Source organism: Macaca mulatta, chromosome 1, assembly GCF_049350105.2.
Source record: "Macaca mulatta isolate MMU2019108-1 chromosome 1, T2T-MMU8v2.0, whole genome shotgun sequence".
In the NCBI taxonomy this organism is placed as follows: Eukaryota; Metazoa; Chordata; class Mammalia; order Primates; family Cercopithecidae; genus Macaca; species Macaca mulatta.
This window is the reverse complement of record NC_133406.1, coordinates 55157232-55184310: the sequence shown is the minus strand read 5'-3', so window position 1 is coordinate 55184310 and position 27079 is coordinate 55157232. Positions and strand designations below refer to the sequence as shown.

At 33.7% G+C, this 27079-nt stretch overlaps 1 protein-coding gene across 12 annotated transcripts in view; it reads left to right on the top strand.

Annotated features, from left to right (window-relative positions):
• DENND1B (DENN domain containing 1B) overlaps window positions 1–27079 on the top strand; it is a 280347-nt gene that overhangs the window by 223605 nt on the left and 29663 nt on the right. For 11 of the 12 annotated variants that reach the window (XM_078002252.1, XM_078002223.1, XM_078002233.1 and 8 more), the window contains 3 exons: window positions 16820–16910; window positions 23396–23436; window positions 24153–24221. In XM_078002252.1, the coding sequence (XP_077858378.1) occupies window positions 16820–16910; window positions 23396–23436; window positions 24153–24221 (201 nt within the window). Of the gene's footprint in view, window positions 1–16819; window positions 16952–23395; window positions 23437–24152; window positions 24222–27079 lie in introns of those variants that run through there. The other variant, XM_078002263.1, reaches the window with a different exon arrangement.

Genomic DNA, 27079 nt, shown 5'->3' with positions numbered 1-27079 from the left:
GGAAATGCAGAAATCACCCATCTTCTGCATTGATCTCACTGGGAGCTGCAGACCGGAGCTGTTCCTGTTTGGCCATCTTGGAAGCGATCCCTCCTTTAGATTTTTATTCATGTCTCCCTTGTAGCATTTATCCCATGTTATTGTAATTTCTCTTTTTAATATGTAGTTTCACCTCTCTAAAGTCTTCCCTGAGTGTCCCTCCCCCTCACTAAGTCTGTACTCTTTTTTTTTCTGTGCGTATGTTAGTTTGAACACATTTTATTTGTTTATCCACTCTAACAATTACATATGGATTATTATTTTGTGTCAGGTACTGCTACACCAAGCACTTGAGATTCAGAGATGTGTAGCCTTCTCTTATGAAGCTAGTATTTCTAGTGAAGGAAATGGGTTAACAAACAAACAAACAAACAAATAGCAAATAAGAAAAATACCAGTGAGCAAAAAGTTCAGAGTATATGAGACATTGACTGGATGGCCAATTTAGATTGTCAGTTTTGAGATATGAAAAGAAGAACATCATTACAGGTAGAGGGAATTGCTGTTACAAAGACGCAAAGGAGGGAAAGAATTTGGCATTTTCTAAGATCAGAATAAATGAAATGTGGTCATGGAAAAGAATTGTACTAAATGAGGTTAGAATGGCATAAAAGGGACAGATCATCCAAGGCTTTGAAGGCATAAGAGTTTACCTTTTATTTGAAATGGAACAGTATGCTATAGGGAAGTTTTAGCTAGGACATGATTGGGTCTGATCTATATTTTATAAAGGTTGCCCAGATTACTATGTTCAAGGAGAGAGAGGTAGCAGAAGTCCAATTATAAGGCTTTTGCAGTTGTCCAGAAGAGAAGAGATGGTGGTAGTAAACAAGATGGAGTGAAGCAGGACAAAATTTGTTTATGTTTGTGAGGTAGAATTTTCAACTCTTACTTATGGGTCAGACAGAGTAGAGATAAATAAGAAATCAAAGATAATGCTCATATATGTGTTTTTATATTGACATTTTAAATAACTGTCTTACTCATTTACATAACAATTTTCTAAATAGATTATGAGCCTTTCTAATACTGGGACCATTTATGATTCCATTCTATATATCCAGTTTCTTGCGTAGGACCTTGTCAGTATTGGGTGCTAAATAAACTTTAGTCAAATCTCTCCTCAACATGTCTTTTATTATTACACATAAAAAGTGATTTTGAGTACTCAAATATTTGCATATTACAGTGATAATCATAAATAATAAGTAAGGACTCTAAGATTAGGGAGATAGGGAGATTGCTGTTTCATTAAAGGTAACCTCATTATGACCAAAGAAAACACTAAGATAACATAGTACATTCACTAAAGTGTATAAATTTATAAATTATAATATTAGGGTAAAAATCCTCAAGATCATCCACCTCTAATGAAATTACCATTCCATTTTGTAAGCATACCCTCAATTCTATCAAGTGTTTATGTAATTTTATTGACATAAATGGAAAAATCTTATTCTTGTTTCTTAAGATTATTCTTACCAGGTAATTGAATAAAAATTTATTTGAAAAGTCTCTGGTGGACTTGGATATCTATATTGTTATTGTGAGGAAACATCTGAGTACTTATTGTTTGATAAAATAAATCCCATATAGTTTTGGAGAGGTTAGATCATTCTCAACTTATCTTTGGTACTTCTTTGGAGACACATTCCCATGTCATATAAGGACAATTCAATAACCATGGTATAGCCTGGTTTAATTTTTTTTTTTTTGGAGATATGGGGTCTTGCTGTGTTGCCTAGGCTATTCTTGATCTTCTGACCTCAGGTGATCCTCTCACCTCAGCCTCCTAATGGTTTGGGGTTACAGGCGTGAACCAGTGTGCCAGATCATGAATTTTTTTTTGACAAATGAAAATTGTATATACTTACGATATATAACATGATGTTCTGATATTGGAATTTGATTATAGAATTAACATCAATTATGATTGTGGAATGACTAAATCAAGCTAAGTAACAAATCAGTTGCCTCATATAATTAACATATTTTGTGGTGAGAACATTTAAAATTTACTCTCCTAGCAATCTTCAAGTATATAACACATAGTTATTAACTATACGTTACAGTTATTAACTGTACTCCCATGTTGAACAGTAGAATTCCTGAACTTATTATTCCTCTTGTCTAATTAAAATTTTGTCTGCTTTACCCCAACCCCTGGTAACTACCATTCTGTTCTCTGCTTCTCTGAGTTTGACTTTTTTAGTTAAATCATGTGCTATTTGTCTTTTGATGCCTGGCTTATTTCACTTAGCATAATGTCCTCCAGATTCAATCATGTTGTTTCAATTGACAGGATTTTCTTCTTTGTAAAGGGTTAATAGTGTTCCATTGTATGTGTGTGTGTGTGTGTATATATATGCACCACATTTTCTTTTTGTATTCCTCCATTCATGGATAGTTAGGTTGATTCCATATATTTGTTATTGTTGAGTAATGCTGTATTGAACACGTAATGCAGATAGATCTTCAGCATACTGATTTCATTTCCTTTGGATATATTCCTAGAATTGGAATTGCTGGATCATATAATAGTTCTATTTTTAATTTTTTGAGAAACTTCCATACTATTTTCCATAATGGTTATACTAATTTACAGTCCCCCCAGTAATGTACAAGGGTTACCTTTTCTCCACATCCTGGCTAAAACTTATCTCTTGTCTTTTTGATATAAAAATCCTAGCAGGTATGACATGATGCCTCACTGTGGTTTTAATTTGCATTTCTCTGATGATTAGTGATGTTGAACATTTTTTCACTGTTGGCCATTTGTGTGTCTTCTTATGATCAATGTTTTTTCCCCAAATATTTTGCACATTTTTAATTGGGTTATTTTTTTTCTTGTTATTAATTTGTTTGAGTTCTTTATATATTTTGGATATCAATTCCTTATCAGATATAATTTACAAATATTTTCTCCCATTACAGAGATTGTTTCTTCACTCTGTTGTTTCCTTTGTGCAATCATATTTGTCTATTTTTGCTTTTGTTGCCTGTGCTTTTGAAGTCATGATCCAAAATATCTTTGCTCAAACCAGTGTTGAGAAGCTTTTCCCCTGCGTTTTCTTCTTGTAGTTTTATAGTTTCAGGTCTTATGTTTGTAAATCCATTTGAATTGATTTTTACATATAATCTGAAATAAGTGCCCAATTTTATTCTTCTGCAAATGGATATCCTTCTCCATTTTGTGTTCTTAGCACCTTAGTTGAAGATCAGTTTTTGGGAAATGTATGGATTTATTTCTGGGCTTTCTATTCTATTCCATATGTCCGTATATCTGTTTTTGTGCTAGTACCATGCCATTTTGGTTATTATGGCTTCATAGTATATTTTGAGATCAGATAATGTGATGTCTTCTGCTTTGCTCCTTTTATTCAAGATTGTTTTGTCTATTTGAGGTCTTTTGTGGTTCCATATTAATTTTAGGATAGATTTTTTTATATTTCTGAGAAAAATTTCTTTGGAATATTGGTAGGAATTATATTGAACTGTAGATCCCTTTGGGTAGTATGGATATTTTAGCAATGCTAATTCTTTCATCCATGAACACATGAACATGGAATATTTTTCTATTTATTTTGTCATTTTCAGTTTCTTTTATAGTGTTATGGCTTTCATTGTATAGGTCTTTCACTTCTATGGTTAATTTTATTTCCAAGTATTTTTGTATGCTATTGTAAATTTAATTGTTATGTTACTTTCTTTCTGAATAGTTATTAATTTATAGAAATGCTACTTTTTTATATGTTAATTGTATATCTTGCTACTTTACTGAATTTGCTTATTAGTTCCTACAGTTTTTTTGGTCAAGTCTTTAGAGTTTTCCACATGTAACAACATGCCATCAGCAAACAATTTCCCTCCTCCCTCCCTCACTCCCTCCCTGCCTGCCTGCCTGCATTCCCTCCCTGCCTTCCTTCTCTCCCCTTGTCTCCCCTATTTGGATGCCTCTTATTTCTGTTTCCTCATGAACTGCTCTAACTAGGATTTCCACTTCTGTGTTTAAAAGAAGTGGTGAGAGTGAGAACTCTTGTCTTGTTCCTTATCTTAGATGAAAAGTTTTTTAGCTTTTTACCGTTGACTATTATATTAGCTGTGAACTTGTTATATTTTTTCTTTTATTGTGGTGAGAAAAGTTATTTTATACATAATTTGTTAAGTGTTTTCATCAGAAGTGTTGATTTTTCTCAAATGTCTTTCTGCATCTTTTGATGTGATCATAAGGTTTTTGCCGTTTATTCTGTTAATGTGGTATATATCACATTTATTGATTTGTGAATGTTGAACCATCCTTGCATTCCAGAGATAAATCCCACTTGATCATGGTGGATGATGCTTTCAAAGTACTGTTGAATTTGGTTTGCTGGTATTTGGTTGAGGATTTTTGCATCTATGTTTAAGGGACATTGGATGTAATTCTCTCGCTCTCTTTTCTTTTCTTTTTCTTTTTTTTTTTTTTTGAGTCTCCTTGTCTGGCTTTGGTGTCAGAGTAATGCTGGCCACATAAAATAACTTTGGAAATATTCTCTCCTTTTCAGTTTTTTTTGAAGAGTTTGAGGATTGATATTCTTTAAATGTTTGTTAGAATTCAGCAGTGGAGTCATCAGGTCCGGGGTTTTCTTTGATGGAAGATTTTTGACTACTGATTCAATCTCCTTATTCATTATTTGTTAATTCATAATTCAGTTTTAATAGGTTGTATGTTTCCAGGAATTCATTTCTTCTAGGTTATTCAATTTGTTGAATATAGAGACTTAATGACAGAAAGAAGAAATGTACAAGAGGAGACAATTTATCAGGATAAAGGATACTTTTTTTCCCCCAGCATCTCTTGTTAACTGATTTCAAGTAATATCCTAAATAGAGTTTCTCAGAGTGGGGTCTCAGACTGCTTGCTCTCTTCTGGTAAGACTGACTTACCTGGAGAGCCTGTTAAACATGCATATTTTTGAGTCTCACCTTAAAAACTAATGATTCAAGAGGCCTGGACTAAAGCCCAGAAATACACATTACTAATGAAATGCCATAAAAAGTAAGAACACTAAAATTTAAGAACACTTTTTAAGTATTCTTTACTCATACCTCGGAGATACTGTGGGTTCAGTTCCAGACCACTGCAATAAAGTGAATATTGCAATAAAGTGAATCATACAAAGTTTTTTGTTTCCCAGTGCATATAAAAGTTATGTTTATACTGTCCTGTAGTCTATTAAGTGTGCAATAGCATTATGTCTAAAAAATGTACATACCTTAATTGAAAAATACCTTATTAGTAAAATATGGTAATGGTAATCTGAGCTTTTAACAAATTATCATTCTTTTTTGCTGGTGGAAGTTCTTGCCTGGGTATTGATGGCTGCTGAGAGATTAGGGAGGTGGCTCTAGAAGGTTGGGGTGGTTGTCTTGTTCTTAAAATAAGACTGCAACAAAATTTCCCACCTCAATTGATTCCTACTTTCATGGTAGATTTCTGTGTAGCATATAGTGCTATTTGATAGCATTTTATCCACAGTAGAACTTCTTTCAAAATTGGAGTCAATCTTCTCAAACCCTTCTGCTGCTTAACCAACTAAGTTTATGTAATATTCTAAATTCATTATTGTCAACACTCTTCAGAGCATCTTCACCAGGAGTAGATTTCATGTCATGAAATGGCTTTCTTTCCTCATCCATAAGAAGTAACTCCTCATCTGTTCAGGTTTTATTATGATATTATAGCAATTTAGTCACATATTCAAGTTTCACTTAGAATTCTAGTTTGCTTGCTATTTCCACCACATCTGCAGTTGCTTCCTCTAAGAAGTCTTGGATCCCTTCAAGTCATCCATGAGAGCTGGTTGGAATCAACTGTTTCCAAACTCTTGTTAATGTTGCTCTTTTGACCTCTTCCTATGGATCATGAATGTTCTTAATGGCATCTAGAATGGTACCTCCTTTCTAGAAGGTTTTCAATTTACTTTGCCCAGATTTATTGGAAGAATAACTACCTATGGTAGCTGTAGCCTTAATGAAATGTATTTCTTAAATAATAAGACTTGAACGTCAAAATTACTCCTTGATCCATGGATTGCAGAATGAATATTGTTTTAGCAGGCATGAAAACAACAGTAATCTCCTTTTATATCTCTATTAGAGTTTCTTGGGTGGCCACTGCATTGTCAGTGAGCAGTCATGTTTTGAAAGGAGTCTTTGTTTCTGCGCAGCAGATCTCAATAGTGAGCTTAGAATGTTCAGTAAAACATGGTGTAAGCAGATGTATTGTCATCCCGACTTTGTTTTGTTTATAGAGCACAGGCAGAGTAGACTTAGCATAATTCGTAAGGGCCCTAGGATTTTTTAAATGGCAAATGAGCATTGGCTTCCATTAAAGTCACCAGCTGCATTATTGCCTAACCAGAGAGTTGGCCTGTCCTTTGAAACTTTGAAGCCTTGAAGCCAGGCATTGACTTCTCTTCTCTAGCTATGAATGTCCTGGATGATATCTTCTTCTGATAGAAGGTTGTTTCATCTTCATTGGGAAATGTGTTGTTTAGCCACTTTCTTCAATGATCTTAGCTAGATCTTTTAGATAACTTGCTACAGCTTCTGCATCAGCATTTGCTACTTTACCATGTACTTTTATGTATAGAAATGGCTTCTTTCCTTAAATCTCATAAACCAATGTCTCCTAGCTTCATAATTTTCTCCTACAGCTTTCTCACATCTCTCACCCTTCATATAATTGAAGAGACTTAGGACCTTGCTCTGGATTAGGCTTTGGCTTAGGGGAATGTCATGGCTGGTTTGATTTTTTTGTCCAGACCACTCAAACGTTCTCCATCTCAGCAATAAGGCTGTTTCACCTTCTTGTCATTCATGTGGGCACTGCAGTAGCACTTTCTATTTCCTTCAATAACTTTTCCTTTGCATCCACAACTTGGCTAACTGCTTGGTGCAAGAGGCCTGGCTTTCAGGCAGTCTCAGTTTTTGACATGCCTTCCTCACAAGCTTCATCATTTTTAGCTTTTTCACTTGGATGTGTGGAGGTCATTGTAAGGTTATTAATTAGGGAATAGGGAAGCCTGAGGGGAGAGAGAGAGAGAGATGGGAGAATAACCAATCAGTGGAGCAGTCAGGACACACACAACATTTATCAATTAAGCTTGCTGACTAATGTGGGGGTGATTCCTGGTGCCCTAAAACAAATACAATAATTACATCAAAGGTCACTGATCACAGACTACCATAACAACTCTAATTATATAATATAATTGTATAATTCTAATATAATTATAATGAAAAAGTTTGAAATATTTCAAGACTTTCCAAAATATGACACAGGGACACAAAATAAGCAGATGGATGCTGTTGGAAAAATGGCACTGATAGACTGGCTCAATGGAGGGTTGCCACAAACCTTCAATTTGTAAAAGCTGTCTTTGAAGTGCAGTAAAGTGAAGTTCAGTTAAATGAGATATGCCTGTATCCATTTTATAATAGGCAGTGTTTTGTGTGGGATACATCAGAGAACAAAGAAGGAGACAATCTCTGACTTTGTGAAGCTTTTATTTCTAATAACAAATTATAATTTTAAAATAATGTTGATCTTCAAAGGTCAGAAGTACTATGGGAAAGTAAATAGAACAGGATATGGTAAATAGGGACTACCAGAGGTGAGGGTAAGATTACAATTTAAAATAATATAGTCAATGTAGATTTCCTGGAATATGTGTCACTTCAGCAATATCCTGTGGGGTGGCCAAAAGTGGAAACAGAGAGAAAGAAGATCTAGAAGATTATTACTATCATCTAGGTGAGAAATTGATGGCAGTGTGGAACTGTTGATTGAAGATATGATGAGATTTGGTCAGAATATGGGTTTATTTTATAAATAAAGCCAATAGATATTCTGAGGAATTTGATATAAAGATGAGAGAAAGCAGAGTCATGGATGATTCCATGTTATCTCATCTGAGAAACTGGAAGAAAATATTTGTCTCAGTTAAAATTGAGATGGGGAAGATTGTGGGCAGAAGATGATTTCATCAAGCAGAACAAGAGTTGAATTTCAGACATACTAATTCAAGATGTCTGCTGGAGATGCAAGCAGGATATTGATTAGGCAAGTGGATGGATAAAGGAGGGGAGAAAACTGGACTGGAGGTATAAATTTTGGAGTCATCAGCATATAGGTAGAATTTAAAGCCATCAGCCTGTAGATTGGGTGAGATTACCAAAGGAAAAAGCGTAAATAGAAATGATAAGAAAGTAGCATAAGAGGGCACTAGCAATGGAGGCTGTGAAAGAGTAGATGAACAATTAGGTAGACAGAAACCACAAGAGTACTTTACATTAGCAGCCAACAAGAATACCAAAGAGGGAGGGATCAACACTGTCAAATGCTCATGACAGGCTAATTAAAACAAGGACCTGGAATTGATTACTGGATTTAGTAACCATGGATATATGATGACCTTAGCAAGAGCAATTTTGCTGATGTGGTGAGATAGAAATTGTGATTGAAGCCTGAGAGGAGAGGACATAGACACAAAGTACTGACAGCTCTTTTGAATTTTATTGTGAAGAATAGAATAGCACATAACTAGAGAAGTAAGTGAGGTCAAGAGAAGAAGTAACCTGTTTGTATGCTGCTGGGAAGATCTAGTTAAGAAAACTATATTCAGAAGAGAAAAGGAAAAATTGTTAGAAAAGTTAGTCTTTACAATGAGCACAGGCAATTTATTCATAACAGGAGAAAAGACAGTCTGTGAGCACAGATGGAGGAGATAGGTAAATGTGTGACTTAGAGCTTGTAGAATTTCTCTTTTAATTACTTCAGTTTTCTCTTTTTTGGTGAAATTAGGAAGCAAGATCATCAACTGAAAGAGAATGGGAGAGGTCATTAAACATTTAAGGAGAAAGAAGATAGGACATTGTGAAATGGGTGGGGAGAGTGAATGGAGTGACTGCAGAGTAAAATAGAATTGCTTGGTATTCAAATCCTATTGGAGGTTGAAGTTTATAAATTTTGAGTGAGAATAGTCATTATGGCTGGTGGGATTTTCTCCTGATACTTGGAGCCTCCCACAGGCCTACTGAGTACGTGTGCCTGTTCCTACTCCAGTGTAGGTATTTACTCTAGCTACTCCCTTTGCCTGGAATCCTCTTCTCCCATTAAACCTCCTCATGGCTTAAGACTTGGCTTAAATGCTGTCTTCATGAGACCTACCCTGACCACACTATTTAAAATGGAAAGTTCCTTGCCCTAGATTTCCTATCTTATTATGCAAGTCTATCTTATTCTCTAACACTCATCACCTTCTCACATACTACATTGTTCGTTGTTTCTTATTTCATGCAGTAACTTTCTTCCCCTACCTCCACTAAATGTTTAAGCATCACAGAGGCTTGGATTTTTGCTTGCTTCATTTATTCCTGTATTTCAGGTATCTAGAAAAGTGCCTGGAATACAGCATACATTCAGTTAAATATTCACTGAATAATATAATTAGTTGATTCTTTTGGTCTGGTGATCATAAAGTTCAGCAGACTAAATTCTTTAGCACATTATTTAATGTCAATTGACATATCCTTGAAAGTAGTATTGTTGTCTTATTACAGTTATTTTAGGTTATTAGTTTTAATAATACATTGCACTGAATGGGTTCTTAATACTCTTCACAGTGTTTTCCTGTTCGTGATACCACGGTAGTCTAATTTAGTATACAGGAGCCTGATAGTCATCTCATTACCTAATGGCATAAAAATAACAATTTATTTCTGTTCTTTCACATACTTAATTTTCTTGGTTTGAGCTGACCTACCTTACTTATTCCCGCTTGTTATAGGCAGTTTGTTTATATATAGCTACTAACTGAATGCCTTGCATTTAGCAGGTGTCTATAAATATCTGTTGATATAATTTATTGTAACACTTGAGTATAGTTTTCACTAACCTGTCAAGGTCTACTGAACATTTCTAAGAAGAAATATTTAAATTAGACTACTTATTAAAATTTTAGCCCAGAGCATTATATAGAAAGGCAAATTTTAAAGATTCATGGGAAATTAATTTATTTTTGAAAGCAATTTTTTACTGTATTTAAATTTTATCCTTAAAATTGCTGATTGATTTTTGAAACTATTTTTCTCTGGCTCTTAAAACTTGAATCTATTAGTTACCTCTTATCTTACCTAAGAAGGGTTTCTAATGTGAGATAAATTTCTGAGCCATAGTAAGGTTTCCTACAGGAAGGAATTTGGGTTTGTAGATTTGTTTATTGTGTTGCTTCAGCACTTCTGCAGCTTTGCTTCAGTAATAAGATTGCCATGTTAGCACAAAAAAAAACCACTGAATCTTGCTACTTCCTCGGCTTGGCAGAGAATTTTACCACTGCCTCATCTCCCTACTAGAATCTTTTTTATAAAGATTTTTTAAAAAATCAAATATTTCTCTTAAAATAATATTAAAATCCTGAAATTCAATTATTGTCATAGAGTTTCGATGGAGTGATTATAATTAAATATTTATATAACATATGTCTAGACCACTAAGGGAATTAGAACACTGATAATAGCATAACTTGTTTTAGGATTTTTAGATTCAATGCTGGAAATACACTGACTGGTAAATAATTAGAGATTTGTAAAAGGCATATGACTTTTCTCTTAGAGGACATATACATTCCTACCAGTTTAGTGGCAGATATTTTGAAGTGTAATCTGTGACTTTGATCAAAACACATTCTTTTTATTTTTTGGAAAGAAGCCTCCTATGGAGTCTACTCTTTATGTTACATATTTGAAATCTTCATTTTATATTTAATTATATTTAAAAAATGAATTTGAATAGCGAATGTTAATTTTCATTTAACAATATTACTTACTGAAGTATGTTTAAAGCAACAGATAATTTATTTAAATTGACTCAATGTCCTATTAGGTGGCTATTTGAAGATAAAAACACTTTTAAAAACCTTAGTGACATCAATATCAAAAAGAAGAGCCAGAAGCAGTTTTGCTGCTTGAAAATATTTATCTTGTAACCTGTCACAGTACTTTAAGATCATGTCATAGCAAGTTTGAAAGGAAACCTGCAAACCTGAGTGCCCTCACCCTGGGAGACATTCCTACAATATAATGGACTGGACTAATTATTAATGATTTTATGTATATTATTTTGATGTAACGGACCCCTGATTGAAAACTAGGGGGTGGCCTCTGGTGTTATGTAATATGTATATTTGTTTTTGTCCATGGTTCCTGGCTCCTAAAATCCTTGACATCTCCAAAAGCAAAAAAGATCATGTCATAAGGATTAGCAAAATCTGGTTCTTGCAATTGTTGATGATTTAGAGGGAATAATGTCATCGATCTTGAGAATTACATATATTATTATTTAAATCAATTTTATATATTTATAATTTATAAAATTATGGAATCCATACTATGGGATAACATCTATGAATTTTTGTAAGATTTCCAATTATGTTATTTATGTTTTGGTGTGATTAATTAACATGTTTAGGTCTAGATTTTAATTTTTTTCTTTTGGAATAAAAAGAAAAATATTAAGATTTATATAAAAGCATCATTTAAAGCAAATTCTTACCTTCTTTTAAAAATCTACTTGCAACCTAATTTTATGTTATATCTGTGTCACTTTAATTGTTATTAACAGTGTTGTCATTACTTATAACCACAAACTAATTCTTTCAAAATTTATGTCTTCCAATTACCTACAGATATGAGGTTACTAAATGATATAGGTAACTGTTTATCAGACAACATGTGATAGCACATTATAGAGTCATAGCTTTTCCAACAGAGATGATATTTTATTAGTTCACAATTATTTATCTGCATCAGTAACTAAAAATGTTCTTATCTTTTACTTACTATGAAATGCTCCAGAGTTACTGAAGTGGTATAACCATGAACCAACTCCACTTGGGGGAACAATAGCTGTTATTGAATAAAAATAGAAAAAGGTGTTTGAAAAACTGTTAAATTCAGCATTCTACTCATTAATAACACTTTTCAGTTTATTCTTGGGTATCTATTTATATGCATCTATATACAATATATGTATATGCATGCAATCAATCTTTTGTTATAAGAACAAACATTTTAATTCATTGTGTACATTGGTGTCTGCCACTGACAGGATTGTTTGCAAAGTCAGTGATAACACGTGTCATTTTACTGAGTGATTAATTTCTATTGGCTCAAATCACTAGGTTAGTAAGACAAAGTAGTTACTCATACTCAAAAATGCATAATCAGTAAATAGTTGTGGGATTTATCTCTTTTAGACTTGAATTGTTCCACTTATTTCTGAAATGGATGGATTATTTCTAGTAAACATAAAAATGAAAACCTTTTAGCAAGTCTTCTAGTCTTAATCTTTTAGAGCAAATTAAGTCCTTTAAAAGGATGTCTTAGTTTGTTCTATTTGTCAGTAATGTATTACTTTCACTTTATCATTTTGCTTTCACTTTATTTTTTTTAGAAAAATTATAACTAGTCCATCAAATTAGGTCACTTTGATTTATAATACTGTGTTACAAATGTGTGCAAGTCAAATTTTGGGTGCGTTTTAAACCACCTTTTTAAAAAATTACTACTATATATAGCAAAGATGCCAACATTATAAGTTCCTAGCTTTGATCTCAAGATAGAATGAAATGAATTAGTTCTATGCATTATAATTATTTAACTTTAAAACCAGGTAAAAGTATATGAACTTCAGCATTGTTAAAGTGTACTTCAGTATTTCCACAACATCTCAGTTCAAACTTTACGGCAGGTATTTTGCCAGGTATTGAAGATGCATACACAAGAAAGACTGATCTTCCCTCGGGAAGCTCATAAAAATTTGACAGAGATAGAAAAGGTGATGGTACTGGGGGAAGTGGACTTTATTATTTAGCATTTATTTGGTGTACACAATGCAGACACTTCATAATATTTTAATTAGCTCTTGTAATACCCCATAAGATATTTTTATTACTCCCATTTTACAGAAGGAGAAATAGTCTTAGAGGTGACAAGTGGCCCACGATCATAAAACTAGTAAGTGGCCGAGTTGTGATGCAGGCCTTTTATACTCCACACTCCATGTCGATTTATACTATAGGAAACATTTTGTATGCCAAGCATAATGAAGATGTGAAAATGGGTAATATATGGTCCCTGTCCTCAAATAGTTCTAAGTTTTGTGAGAACAACTCATGTTCTAAAAAAATCTAAGATTCCATTATTTTAGGCTATGTTTATTTAAACCTATCTTACCACAGTTTCACTCAGAAGCATTAGATGATGATAAAAGGATGATTAAAGCACATTTTCCCATTAATAGTTGTTTTCATTCATTCATTATTTTAGATTCAGAGGTACATGTGTAGGTATGGTACATGGGTATGTTGCATGATGCTGAGGTTTGGGCTTCTAATAATCCCATATCCCAGATAATGAACATAGTACCCAATAGGTAGTTTTTCAGCCTCTGCCCCTCTCCCACCTTTCCCCACCATTTGAACTCTCCAGTGTTTATGGTTCCCATCTTTGTGTCCATGTATACCCAATGTTTACTTCCCACTTTTAAGTGAAAACTTGCAGTATTTGGTTTTATTTCTGCATGAATTTGCTTAAGATAAATGGCCTCCAGCATCATTTATTGGTTGCAAATGACATGATTTCATTCTTTTTTATGGCTGCAAAGTATTCCATGGTGTGTATGTACCACATTTTCTTTATCCAGTTTGCTGTTAAAAGGCACCTAGGTTGAATCCTTGTCTTTGCTATGTGAATAGTGCTGGGATAAACATACAAATGCAGGTGTCTTTTTGGTGGAATGATTTATTTTCCTTTGGCTATATACCCAATAAGGGGATTGCTGGATCGAATGGTAATTCTATTTTTAGTTCTTTGAGAAATTTCCAAGCTGCTTTTCACAGGGCCTGAACTAATTTGCACTCTCACAGACAGTGCGTAAGTGTTCCCTTTCTCCATAAACTCGTTAACATCTGTTACTTTTTGACGTTTTAATCATAGTCATTCTGACTGGTGTGAGGTGGTATCTCATTGTGGTTTTGATTTGCATCTCTCTGATGATTAGTGATGTTGAGCATTCTTTCATATGTTTCTTGGCCACTTATATCTTCTTTTGAGAAGTGTCCGTTCATGTCCTTTGCCCAATTTTTAATGGAGTTACTTGTTTTTTTCTTGTTGGTTTAAGTTTATTATAGCTTCTGGATATTAGTCCTTTGTTGTATGCATAGTTTGCCAGTATTTTCTCCCATTCTGTAGGTTGTCTGTTTACTCCATTGATAGTTTCTTTTGCTGTAAAGAAGCTCTTTAGTTTAATTGGGCCCCAATTGTCAATTTTTGGTTTTGTTACATTTACTTTTGAAAACTTAGTTGTAAGTTATTTGCCCAGGCCAATGTCTGAAAGGGTATTTCCTAGGTTTTCTTCTAGGAAGAAAGGTTTTTAATTTGAGGTCTTACATTTAAGGCTTTAATTCACCTTGAGTTAATTTTTTTATATCTTGAAATGTAGGACTCCAGTTTCATTCTTCTGCATATGTTAGCCAGTTTTCCTGGCACATATATTGAATAGGGTGTCTTTCCCCATTATTTATTTTTGTCAATTTTGTTAAAGATCAGTTGGTTGTAGGTGTGCAGCTTTATTTCAGGGGTCTCTATTCTGTTCCCTTGGTCTGGGTAAACCACATTTTGAACGTGAATCTGTTGATTCATTTTCTATTCTTTCTTCACTTTTTCTGTAAGAGATTTTTGTATCAAAGTCTTATAACTGGTGTGACTTACTGCTATTATCTTCCTCACCCCCCCAACACATTTGTTTGTTTGTTTGTTTGAGACGGAGTCTTGCTCTCTTGCCAGGCTGGAATGCAGTGGTGCAATCTCGGCTCACTGCAACCTCCACCTCCCAGGTTCAAGCGATTCTTCTGCCTCAGCCTCCTGAGTAGCTGGGACTACAGGCATGCGCCACCATGCCCAGCTTATATATATATATGGAGTCTTGCTTGGTCGCCCAGGCTGGAGTGCAGTGGCACAATCTTGGCTCACTGAAAGCTCCACCTCCCGGATTCACACCATTCTCCTGCCTCAGCCTCCCCAGTAGCTGGGACTACAGGCGCCCGCCACCACGCCTGGCTAATTTTTTTGTATTTTTAGTAGAGATGGAGTTTCACCATGTTAGCCAGGATGGTATGGATCTCCTGACCTCGTGATCTGCCTGCCTCGGCCTCCCAAAGTGCTGGGATTACAGGCGTGAGCCACCATGCCCAGCCTATTAGTTATCTTAAATTGCTGCTGAGGAATATTGTATTGTCCTGTACAACTCATCTCAATTAGTTTTGTTCATTAACCATTCAAACAGAAAACCAGGGAAGTATCTGAGTTTTTTTTTTCTTTTTTTTTTTTAAGACCAACTACTTTATTTTAGTTCAGGTAAAATTTAAATTTCTAGGGTAAAAAATTATGGTCAGGATTAGTTAGTTTTTGGATGCAACTGAACATTTTAATCCATCTTCAAGTCCTCCTTGCAAAAAGCATGTAAATCTTTCCTATGTTATCCCCTGCCTCTTAAGCAAGGAAGACTTAAAGATACTTCATCATCATTATGGATGGAGTAAACTACAACGTATCAAATTCTAGGTGCCACAAATCAACAAAATAAAAGGTAACCAAGTGCTAGTAATACGTGTGTGTGCGCGCGTGTGTGTGTGTGTGTGTGTGTGTGCGCGCGCGCGCGCGTGTGTGTGTGTGTGTGTGTGTGTGTGTGTATGTGTGTGTGTATGTAGAATCATTGATTTTCACCTTGGGTTGGTCATATAAAAATACCCAGGATACTTTTCAAATGCAGCATTAATACCGTGAGATTCTGATATGCTCTGTATGTTGGAACAGGTAAGGATTGGAGCAGGACAGGCAATGGAAGATAGTCTCCAGGGTATTTGGATTTCTGCACTTTGAAAATGATCTTCAGGTGCTTTTGATAGTTTCAGTTTCCCACTCTTCCAACCTCTTTTTTAAGAACGCTGAAAAATATCGCCTAAAATAGCCTCATGCATATCAAGTCAATATGCATTTACCTCAACTGTATTTAACTTACTAATCATAATTCTTATCATTCAGTGATCACGTATGCCAGGAACTATGAAAGTTGTATTGATTTCATTGTAGATGGTTAAAATTATTTGGTGCTCTGTTATGTGTTAGAATATAATAGTTTAGACAAGTAGTGTTTTACTGAATGAAGTTAATAAGCTGAAAAAAAGGTAATGTCTAGTATCTCACAGATACTTGCTGTGTCACATTTCTTAGGTTAATCTAATTTGTTGTTTGCAGCAACACCATGAGGCAGGTACTGGGAAAACAGGCCTGGCTGGGGAAGACAGAGCCCCTTGAGTAAATGGCTTGGCAAGGCAATAGTACCTTTGTACAAACCCCTCTGCAGAGATTGTGCATTGAGCAACCTTTCCAGAGCCTATGACCTTTACTACTGCACTTTGCTATTTTTTGCTAATAAGTTAGATTTAGAGTCTTTGCTGTACATTTGCGATTTAATTAATTAGCAACTGTTTATTGAGCACCTGTTCTTTCCATTGTTTGAGAATTTTCATGTGTGTGTATATATACACCATATATGTGTAATTTATACGAGTCTGTTATTAATGTTTTTGATGTAAGTAAAAATCTAATCTTATAAAATAAATGTAAAATTAACATTTTATTGGATAACATTTTATTTGATACTTTTTAATTTTAGTTTATCGATGGTCGACTGGCAAAACTAAATGCAGGAAGGGGTTTCTCTGATGTATTTGAAGAAGAGATCACTTCAGGTGGCTTTTGTGGAGGTAAAGACAAGTTACAATATGATTATCCATTTTCTCAATAACAGTCTTTGCACTTGTGTCTGATAAAACCTACTTCATGAACAACTATTTTCTCCTAAATATGGAATGTCTTAAATATATTTTTTTCATCTTATAAAAGATATGGTATTAGCTTATTTTGCCTGATATCTGTTACTCAAGGCATTAAGTTGGCCTCATGAATTGGTAGCTGTTGGCCTGGATAATCTCTTAATATTGATGGAAATCAGTAATACAGAAATCCAGTCAACTCGTATCTTCCTGTCTTTCCTTCCGAATAGTAGTATTCTCTGCTAGAAAACTACTAATGATGGCTATTACTGAGTATGAATTTAAGAACTAAAGTTACGATTGGTAATGCAATCCAAAAAGAAAGGTCTGAACACCAAAATTCTTTCTACATATTTAAGTAACTGTATTATTATCTAGATATCTTTACCTTTTTTACTTTATAGATCACTGCAGCATTAGGAAAGTTTCCAGTTTACCATTCCATAAATACAATTAATCCTTCTAGTGTAAATGTTCAAATAATATTATAATTATCTAGGCAATTAATAACTTACAAACTGATATTTTTGCACGATTGCTGTGGTGTATAGTCTTGACTTGCAGAGCATTTTGCTTGAGTCCTTGAAATGACCTGTTCATTCACTGAGTATTTGCTGAGTGCTTACAATGTATTAGGCACTGTTCTAAATATTAGGTGTACTAAATAAACAAAAATCCCTGTATTCTATATCTTAGTGTGTTAATTTTTGACCTGGTATAATAGCAATTTTTAAAACTTCTTTGTATGTTTGTTTTGAGGAAAAAAAATTTCAGTCTATGTGTAAATAAATAGATGCTGGAATTGAGAAATGAAACATGAAAAGACAAAACATAATAGGTACTCCTCTACACATTCCACAAAATTTAACGTTATTTTTAAGATTCATTTTCCCATCATGAAAATATAGAAACCATTGAGATAATTGGTTCATTAAAGGAAGTACAAATGAACTCAGCAGTTGTGGAACTTTATCTGATATAAGTATAGCATTTCATTGAAAGCATTTAGCTTGGGGAAAAGTTAGTTTGCTTGACTCAGCAAGGAAGCTGAATGTGGAATCATTCAGCTCCTTGCTTCCCTCAGTTCATGGGTAAAAATTTAGCTTCAATTGAACTTTTGTGTTAAAATAAGACTTTTTTACTTCTCAATTCAGACAAGCAAAATATTGTCAGCTCATGGACAAGTTGCTTGAGGCATCTCTTCAGTATTTACATAACTGCTGTCTCATTATCTTTATGACCCGTGGGGCTACTAGCTTTTATAGAATTGAAGATGACATTTTGTGACAATAAGAGGCTAGAACTATGATCCTTTTGTACAGTTAAATTCTGTAATCTTAACCATTGGTCCAGGTACCTCTGTAATAGAGTAGAGATAGGTGACTTTTCTGGTGGGAGGGCCTACTAAAATTTTTCACGAAAAGCCTTATGTTTAAAAAAGGTTAGGAGAATATGATTACCAATTAGTATCTGACTTAGAAATTGCTACATTTTCAATACAACTTAATGCCCACTACTTTGTTGTTCTTTATTAAAATGAAAAGGTTTTGAACTCTTATTTTAATTTGAGAGAGCCAGTACTTATCTAAAAGGAAAGCCTAATTTGACAAATATTAATTCCAGTGAGTACAGCAAGAAAGTTCCTTAGAAATTTGTGCCTGTCAAGCATTATTTTTAAATTATTCTATGTTACAGATACACAGACTTTTTTTGTAGATGAAAATAAACTCAAATGTGTTAGAATTTGAAATAAAAAGATGACTAATATAATAAAAATTAGCAGTGTTCTAACTATTAATTAGAAGATATCCATCCAGCTAGGGGTGTGTGTGTGTGTGTGTGTGTGTGTGTGTGTGTGTGTGTGTCTTTACAAAATGGTTCCTAGAGGTCAGTTCCAAACATTTGTCATTCACACTACCCTTGTGAGAAAGAAGAGTATGTTGATGTCATGAAATCAACCTATGCTTCAAAGAAGTAAACTGATCTAACATTGTTGTTTCTCTCCTGATAATAGTAATATAATAATTGCTTATATTTATTGAGCACTAGTATGTGGCAGAAACTCTCCCAAGAGCTCTACAAATATTATCTCATTTAATCCTCACAACACCCAAGGAGATACTTTCATTAGCTCATTTTTATTGAGTATTCAGCTCAATAATTCACTCAAGGTCACACAGCCAATAGTGGCCAGAGTCTCAATTCCACATGTGTCTATGTGACTTCAAAGATATCCTGTTTTTTATAATAGATTTTCTTAATGCAAAAACATTCAGTAAACAAGAGTAATACTTAACCCTTTCCTACTCTGATTTAATCAAAGCAAAATTCTCATCTCTTTTGACTTTCTTGTAGATTTTTTATACATAAAGTCCTAGAAAGACCACTGTGGCAGAAATTAACATTAAAACTAAGAAAAACTTATGTTCCTTTAAGCAAAAATAATTAGGAAATTTCAGAGAAACATGTATTTTCTCCTCTTTATCATTGCAATAGTAGTTTATACACTATTTTTGTTAATGCCGATGGTTATGATAAAATGAATATGAATATGATGGAGCTTTATCATTATTGTGGCTCTGATTAAAAATATACAGTGCAGGACAATCAGATAAGGAACATCTAGATTCACATTTGAATCTAGAAGTGTATGGTTACAGAATCTGTGAATGCGTGCATGTTTTTAAAACCTGCCTGTGACCTGTGAGCCCTCAGCAGGACTATTAAGGAAATCCATGTCACACCTTATTCCTTCATGAGACCCTTGCAACATCTTTGACCTTAACTAAAAAGGAAAATTTTAACTTAACTTAAAAGGAATGTGTAAAGGGAAGAATAATCATGGAGTTTAAAAGATAATAAAACAGGACAGGAGTAGAACAAAGGATGCATTTAAGTAAACATAGTATTGGTCTGTGAAAAAGCAGGTAAAGAATATTGAGTAGTTAAGCACATATTCTCTCTTTAAATATTTTTTTCATTTAAAAGAAAACTAGTTTTTAAATTTACACCAAGTTAACTTTAAAAAGGAGAAATGTTTTCAGATTCTTTTTATGAGGAGTGTGTAGTTACTTTCCATCACTAGCATGTGTTTCTTCCTTAGTTTACACATATAATCTGATGAGTCTTTTATTTGTTCTTTTATTTATTTTTCTGTTCTTATTTAGTTTTACTGACTAAGGTATCAAAGGAATTTGAAGGAAGCAGTAGGTAATATCAGTTTTAATGGCATTTTTCCGGCCTTGTTGAACAATTTAGACCAATTTATATTTTGAGATAAATAAGTACAAATTACTGAAATTTAAGCAACTACATTTGAAGAGAAAGTCTTGGCATAAGTGAGAAATAGATATTTTGTCCTTGAGTGTGAGAAAGTCACTTGTTTTGTTAACAAAAATAATGTTAAGGATTTCCTCAGTAATGCATATTATTGCCATAATCCAGTTATTTTAAAAGAAGGATTCTGAGGGATTTCTTCAGCATTCAAATTCATTTTTAGAAGAACAACAGCTTCTTTTCTAATACTACTAAAGAATAATGTGCTTTTCTCATAAATATTGTGGAAATAGGAACCTTAAATCATAAAAGCACTGAAATTTAAAGGCACAATTAGCCCTTAAAACTTTTAAAATAGGAATCTGCCTAAATTGTACCATGTTTTCCTAACATCAAAGCAAGGGACTTCCTTGCCCCTATATTATGAAATTTTAGATTATTACTGGTAATTCTCTCTATTAACCTTCTTTTTCAGGGTATTAGCCTTGAGCAGTCCCTTTCCCTTTCAAATATAATTGCCTTGGGTGTGATATAGAGGAAACTCTGTATAACTTAAGTTTTAATCATATTTTACATAGCAGTCTTAGACGTAGTTTTTCAGACTTGAAGGAATAATGAACCGGGAATTAAAATCCTAGATTATTATTCTTTTTCAGTTGCTAGCCTTGAGAACATGAGTGAATAATACGTCATCATAGAACCCCAGTTTTCTGTTTTGGCAAATTATTTATAGTAATAATGATCATTTATGATATTTCTTCAATATACTATGTACCATACCAAACATTGTTTAATCATTATCTTTCATCCTCACAATAATCCTGAAGGGCAATGACTATTATGCTTATTTGATGAATGAAGAAACTGATGCTCAGCCGAGTTAACGACCTTATCCTAAATCACATCCTTCACAAGGATAGAGTAGGCCTGAGCTCCAAAGGTCCATTGGACTTCAAAGCCCACTTCCTTCTCATTGAACTGACCACTTATGGCACTGTTTTCCTATTCTACAGTAGAAAAATACAGTTCAAATAATGTAGATAAAAACATGTGATGACTTGTACAGAGCTGAAAATTAGCTTTTTTATTCCTCATAGTTCTAAATAAGACCCTAACCTTTCTACAATGGTTTGAAACTTTTATGATAGCTAGTTTCTTTGTGGTTCAGAGGTTTTAAAAAATTGTTTTCTGTATTGACAAAGGTTACAGAATGCTAAACTGGTGTTTCTTCCTCCACTTTCTTACATTTATTTTGGGAAAACAATTAAAATAACAATACTGTGAATTTTCCAGAATACTGTGAATAATAACAGAATACTGTGAATAATAACAAAGTCTTAAATATATGATTTCCACTCAACCATTTTTAGTAGAGAAGTAATAAGTATATGAACTGATGAGAGCTCTTTAAATACAGAAATAAACATATATGAATAATCTGGATGAGTAAAGATCTGTGGTTTATTTTGTAGTTTAAAAATATCTCTGAGAAATAAGTTGGTAGGATAACTTGGAATGTTTTACTATTTTACAAGGGAAATATACTTTTAAAAGTTTGGTCAAACCAAATATCACCTGAAACCTCATACCTTTTAAACAGTACAACTTATTTTTACAAAGGTTATTTTAGGTAGTTACATTTTGCTCTAGTTATTTCACAAGTTAAATAATGTGGAAAAAAAAAGTTTGTCGTCATATTTCATCCCCAGAAAAGGTGCAGTGCTGTGTTCTGAGTAGTCAGAGATGTTTTTCAGAATAAAAATTGTTTCTTGAGATTTCTTTTAAATTAGAGTAAGATTTTAAATATAGAAGTGAATCCAGAGCTGGACACTTCTTGCCTGATGTTGATCAGAGATGCAAAGATAACAGCTAGAAAGAAATTTTGGGACTGAGATCATTTTGTCTCTATTTTGTAAGAGCAAGGTGATACATCTTTTAAAATCCACAGCCACAAAGTAGAGGAGAACAGTATGTTTTAGGGGTTCTTTGTACTGGATAGTGTCTGAGTAGCCATTGGGACTTAAAAAAAAAAAAAGAGAGAGAGAGAGAGATGGAGGCTTGCCCTGTCTCCCAGGCTGGAGTGCAGTGGCATAATCTTAGCACACTGCCACCTTGAACTCCTGGGCTCAAACAGTGCCCCGGCCACAGCCTTTCAAGTAGCTGGCACTATAGGTAGGAGCCACTACAACAGACCTCGGATTTTGTTTCTTTATTGTGACTTTTTACCCCTGTGACTTAGGGAGTATTTAAGTTTTTAAACAAGAAGGTAGCTGAAATCTAACTGAGATCAGTTTATGGGAAAGATTAGATAAGTTGTATATGTATTTCTTTTTTTACCTTCTGATATCATCTTATTGACTAAAGTATTTATCAGTTTGGAACCAGATATGTTGATTGCCAGATATTATTAGAACTACTTTTTTTAGCGCTTGAGCTTTTTCATAATCACGACAACCTATAACCTAAAAGCTGCATTTGCTTCACATTTCCTTGGGTAATAGTTTTCTAACTTAACAGATTTACAACTAGAGGATATTTTCAAAACTAAAACTGCAAGCTTACATTAAAATAAAGTTAGCTACTAATCTCTGTTAATATTTAGCAGTTGTAGAAGAATGTTTTTTTGTTGCCAAAGTTTTTTGCACTTCTAAATTTTCTTCTAGTTTTTTTAAAGTTCTCTATGTACATGAAATATTATTTTAAAATAAACCTAATTGTGTAAAAGAGGCAAAGTTTACAAAACAACATAGATATTAAACATTGAAAAGTCAGTTTGAAAAACATAAGAAATTTGGATTTCAAAAGAGAGGTTGGTTATATTTTCTCCTCTGAGGCTAATATTAAAGTGAAAGAAGATTGAACACTGTTAAGTTTCAGATATGGATGAAGAAAAAGTGATTCTCTGTTATTCCTAAAATTGCTAATTACTCTATTCCTAAGAATTAGGGCAATTTATTAGTTCTTATGATGCCATTGCTTTTATTGCTTCTTTTACAACAGTGCATATAAAATTTGCCTACTAAAAATTGTACAAATACTAGTTCTTGATAAATTTTGGTTTATGATTTATCTTGATAAATTTTGGTTTACGATTTATTTTTGATCAACCATTCCTGGCATCTCATTTTTATATATTCCAGGGAACCCGAGGTCATATCAACAATGGGTTCATACAGTCAAGGTAATCATAAGCTTTCAAATGTTACTCTTTTACTCTAACATAAATGGAGAAATGTTCAGCAAAAGTATGCTGTTTATACTTATGCTGTTTATTTGAAATATTTGAAACGTTTGTATATTTTGTCATATTTTAAATATTCTTATTTTATGTTTATAGTTTGTTGATACTCATTAAGATAATTTTTAAATGGAAAGTTTTGGTCTAAAGATAAATGGCTCATTTTGAAAATTAAGATTTTCCTGCCAAATCTTGTTTTACTTATATTATTTTCCAGAAGAAGAAATTAGGTGGGTTAGTAGGGTTTTATGGCAATTTTATAATTTGTGGTAATGTAGTTTTGTTAATATGATTTTTAAATATGAAACTTTCTCCGACAGAGACTTTATTTGCCCAATATTAAAACAGCTGATAAACTTGTATTTCTTTCTTATCAAGCTTTAAATATATTCAAATTACTAGTCATATTGCTCAAGTCTACCTAACCTTCAAGGAAGAAATGATTTTTAAGTGATGTATTATATCAACTAAAGAATAAAGTGGAAAGTGTACATTTTGTTTGAAATTATATAGTACATAGAAACTTGAAAACACTGAACATGAAATAATTTGTGTATGTCTTTAAGTTGTGAGTAAAGCTCTTTTTTTTTATGCAACTTACTATAATACTTTGTTTTCAGGACATTTTGGCCAACCGTCTTTCCATTTTTCTTTTGCAGAAAGGAGGTGCACTATTCAACACAGCAATGACCAAAGCAACCCCTGCTGTACGGACAGCATATAAATTTGTAAGTTTTTTTTGATATTTAAAAATCCTATTTATGAAATTATATGACATTTTCCTAGATGATAGACATGTAAATTCTGAATATTTTCTATTTTTCTCTTAAATAAACCTAAAAATTTTAGGATTAATATTGACCAAAGAAAATTCAATTGTTAAAATTATAACATTGCATGCAGAGGGTAGTTTCTTTTATATAATCTAAAAATGGTTCTCATTTTATTTCAAAGCTATCAGCAAAGTTGTGCAGCAAATTGAAACAGTTCATGATGGGCTGCCATTTTGTAAAATGTCATTATTTCATTTAACAACATTTTACGTTCTTGCTGTGTACTTGTGGCTCAAGTAGGGGAAAAAAAAAAGAAAGAAAAATGTAGCAAGGTCTTTTCCCTCAAAGATGCATTTACCATCTGTTAACATTCTTCAGTGAGTCTCTAAGGCAAGCTTGTTCAACCCATGACCTGTGGTCTGCGTGCGACCTAGGATAGCTTTGAATGTGGCCCAATACAAATTCTTTTTTTTGTTTGTTTGTTTTTTTGAGACAAATTCTCACTCTGTCACCCAGGCTAGAGTGCAGTGGCACGATCTCTGCTCACTGTAACCTCCACCTTCCAGGTTCACGCGATTCTCCTGCCTCAGCCTCCCAAGTAGCTAGAATTACAGGCACCCATCACCACCCCTGGCTAATATTTGTCTTCCTAGTAGAAATGGGGTTTCATCATGTTGGCCAGGCTGGTCTCAAACTCCTGACCTCAAGTGATCTGCCCACCTCCACCTCTCAAAGTGCTGGGATTACAGGTGTAAGCCACTGTACCTAGCCCCAACAGAAATTCTTAAACTTTCTTAAAACATTATGAGATTTTTCTTGTAATCTTCTTCTCCTTCTTCTCCTTCTTCTTATTATTCTTCTCCTTCTCCTTCTCCTCCTTCTCCTTCTTCTCCTTCTCCTCCTTCTACTCATTCTTCTCCTTCTCCTTCTTCTCCTCCTTCTCCTTCTTCTCCTTCTCCTCCTTCTTCTCCTTCTCCTCCTTCTACTCCTTCTTCTCCTCCTCCTCCTCCTTCTCCTTCTTCTTTTCCTTCTTCTTCTCCTCCTTCTCCTTCTTCTTTTTTTTTTTTTTTTTTTTTAGCTTATCAGCTTTTGTTAATGTTAGTGTATTTTATGTGTGGTCCAAGACAATTCTTCTTCCTCTAGTATGGCCCAAGAAAGCCAAAAGATTGGACACCCTTGCTCTAAGACTTATAGGAAAAAAACCGGAAATAATAGTAAGAATAATAAAGTAAACAATAAATGATAAAGTAAAAAAAACTCTTTAATATGACAATTAAGACCCTTCAAAACCCAACCCTTCATGTCTAGTTCCTTTTCCCCCTACACCTCAGAACCTTCCATATCTCTGAAGATACTTAGCTGCTCTTCGTTTCATGAATATAAGATATTCTCCTCTGCCCTTTGATTCTTGGTCAAGCCATTCCTATTAATTGGAATGTCAGTTTCTTGGCCTTTATCCACCTAGAAAACACCAGTTCATTTTGTAGGACTTAGTTCAGACATTATTTCCCCTGAAAAATTTTTCTGAACCCTACACAAAAAAAGTTTATACACATATTTTTGTCTTCTCAACCCTACACAAAAATGTTTATATACGTATTTTTGTATCTGTAGGACCTTCTGTTTCCACACTTGTTTTGTCTATGTACATTTCTGTCTTAATACTAGTCTAGTAACTTCTCAGGAGGGAAGCTAGTGGGTTGTGTTCAATAAATTTTTTAAAATTCAATAGGTCATATATTTTATATTTCTAAAAATATTTAAGGCAATAGTTTTGATTTTGTAAGAATTTGTCTTCAAAAGCTTTTCTCAGTAAATGAATTGATGTGGTTGAATTAATAATAAAATAGTATATTTTAATAAAAGTTTAGAACTTCTGTTATTCCTTGACTGAAAATTGTGATAATGTGGCCACTCTTTCTGTTTAAAAATTCCATTCAAATATTAAATTTTATAGTAGGGAAGCTAATCTATAGAATTAATTAAAAAATACAGTCCCAAAATTATAGTTATTTGAACCCTAACCATAAAGCCAAAGACGGACAAGGTTATCATTTTGCCTTAGAAACTTCAGCCTCTGCATTTGTTTCATTGTTTTATGGCTTTCCTAGGAAACCTTTCTGGTGGTTTAAGTGCAGTTTTTGAAGAGATTTTTTTTCACACTGAAATAGCACACAACTACCATGTGAAAAAGCAAAGTAATGTTGATCCTTGTTTCTCATATTCATTTAAGATTCTAAAAATAGTTTCACAGTCAATAGCCCTTCATTTTCTTCTGGAGCAGGCAGTTGAGGGTTTTTTTTTTTTAGTGTTAGAGAAGTTGTATTATTTTGCCAAATACATGTCTTGCCTTAATTTCCCTCATATTTTTCACAAAAGCATAGCAATGAAGCAAACATATTCAAAACCCTATTCATTATTTTAAAATTTATCCTTCTAATCAGTGGAGTATTTTATTTTGAACTCTTCTCTGCAAGGAAGTAAAATCTTTTCAAATTAAAAATGCTGTTCTTTGGGTCGGGTGCTGTGACTCACGCCTGTAATCCCAGCACCGGGAGGCCAAGGTCGGTGGATCGCTTGAGGTCAGGAGTTTGAGACCAGCCTGGCCAACATGTTGAAACCACCTATCTGTTGAAAATGCAAAAATTATCCAGGTGTGGTGGCGTGTGCTTGTGGTCCCAGCTACTTGAGACGCTGAGGCAGGAGAATTGTTGGAGCCTGGGAGGTGGAGGTTGCAGTGAGCCAAGATTGCGCCACTGCACTCCAGCCTGGGCCACAAAGTGAAACTCTGTCTCAGGGAAAAAAAAAAAAAT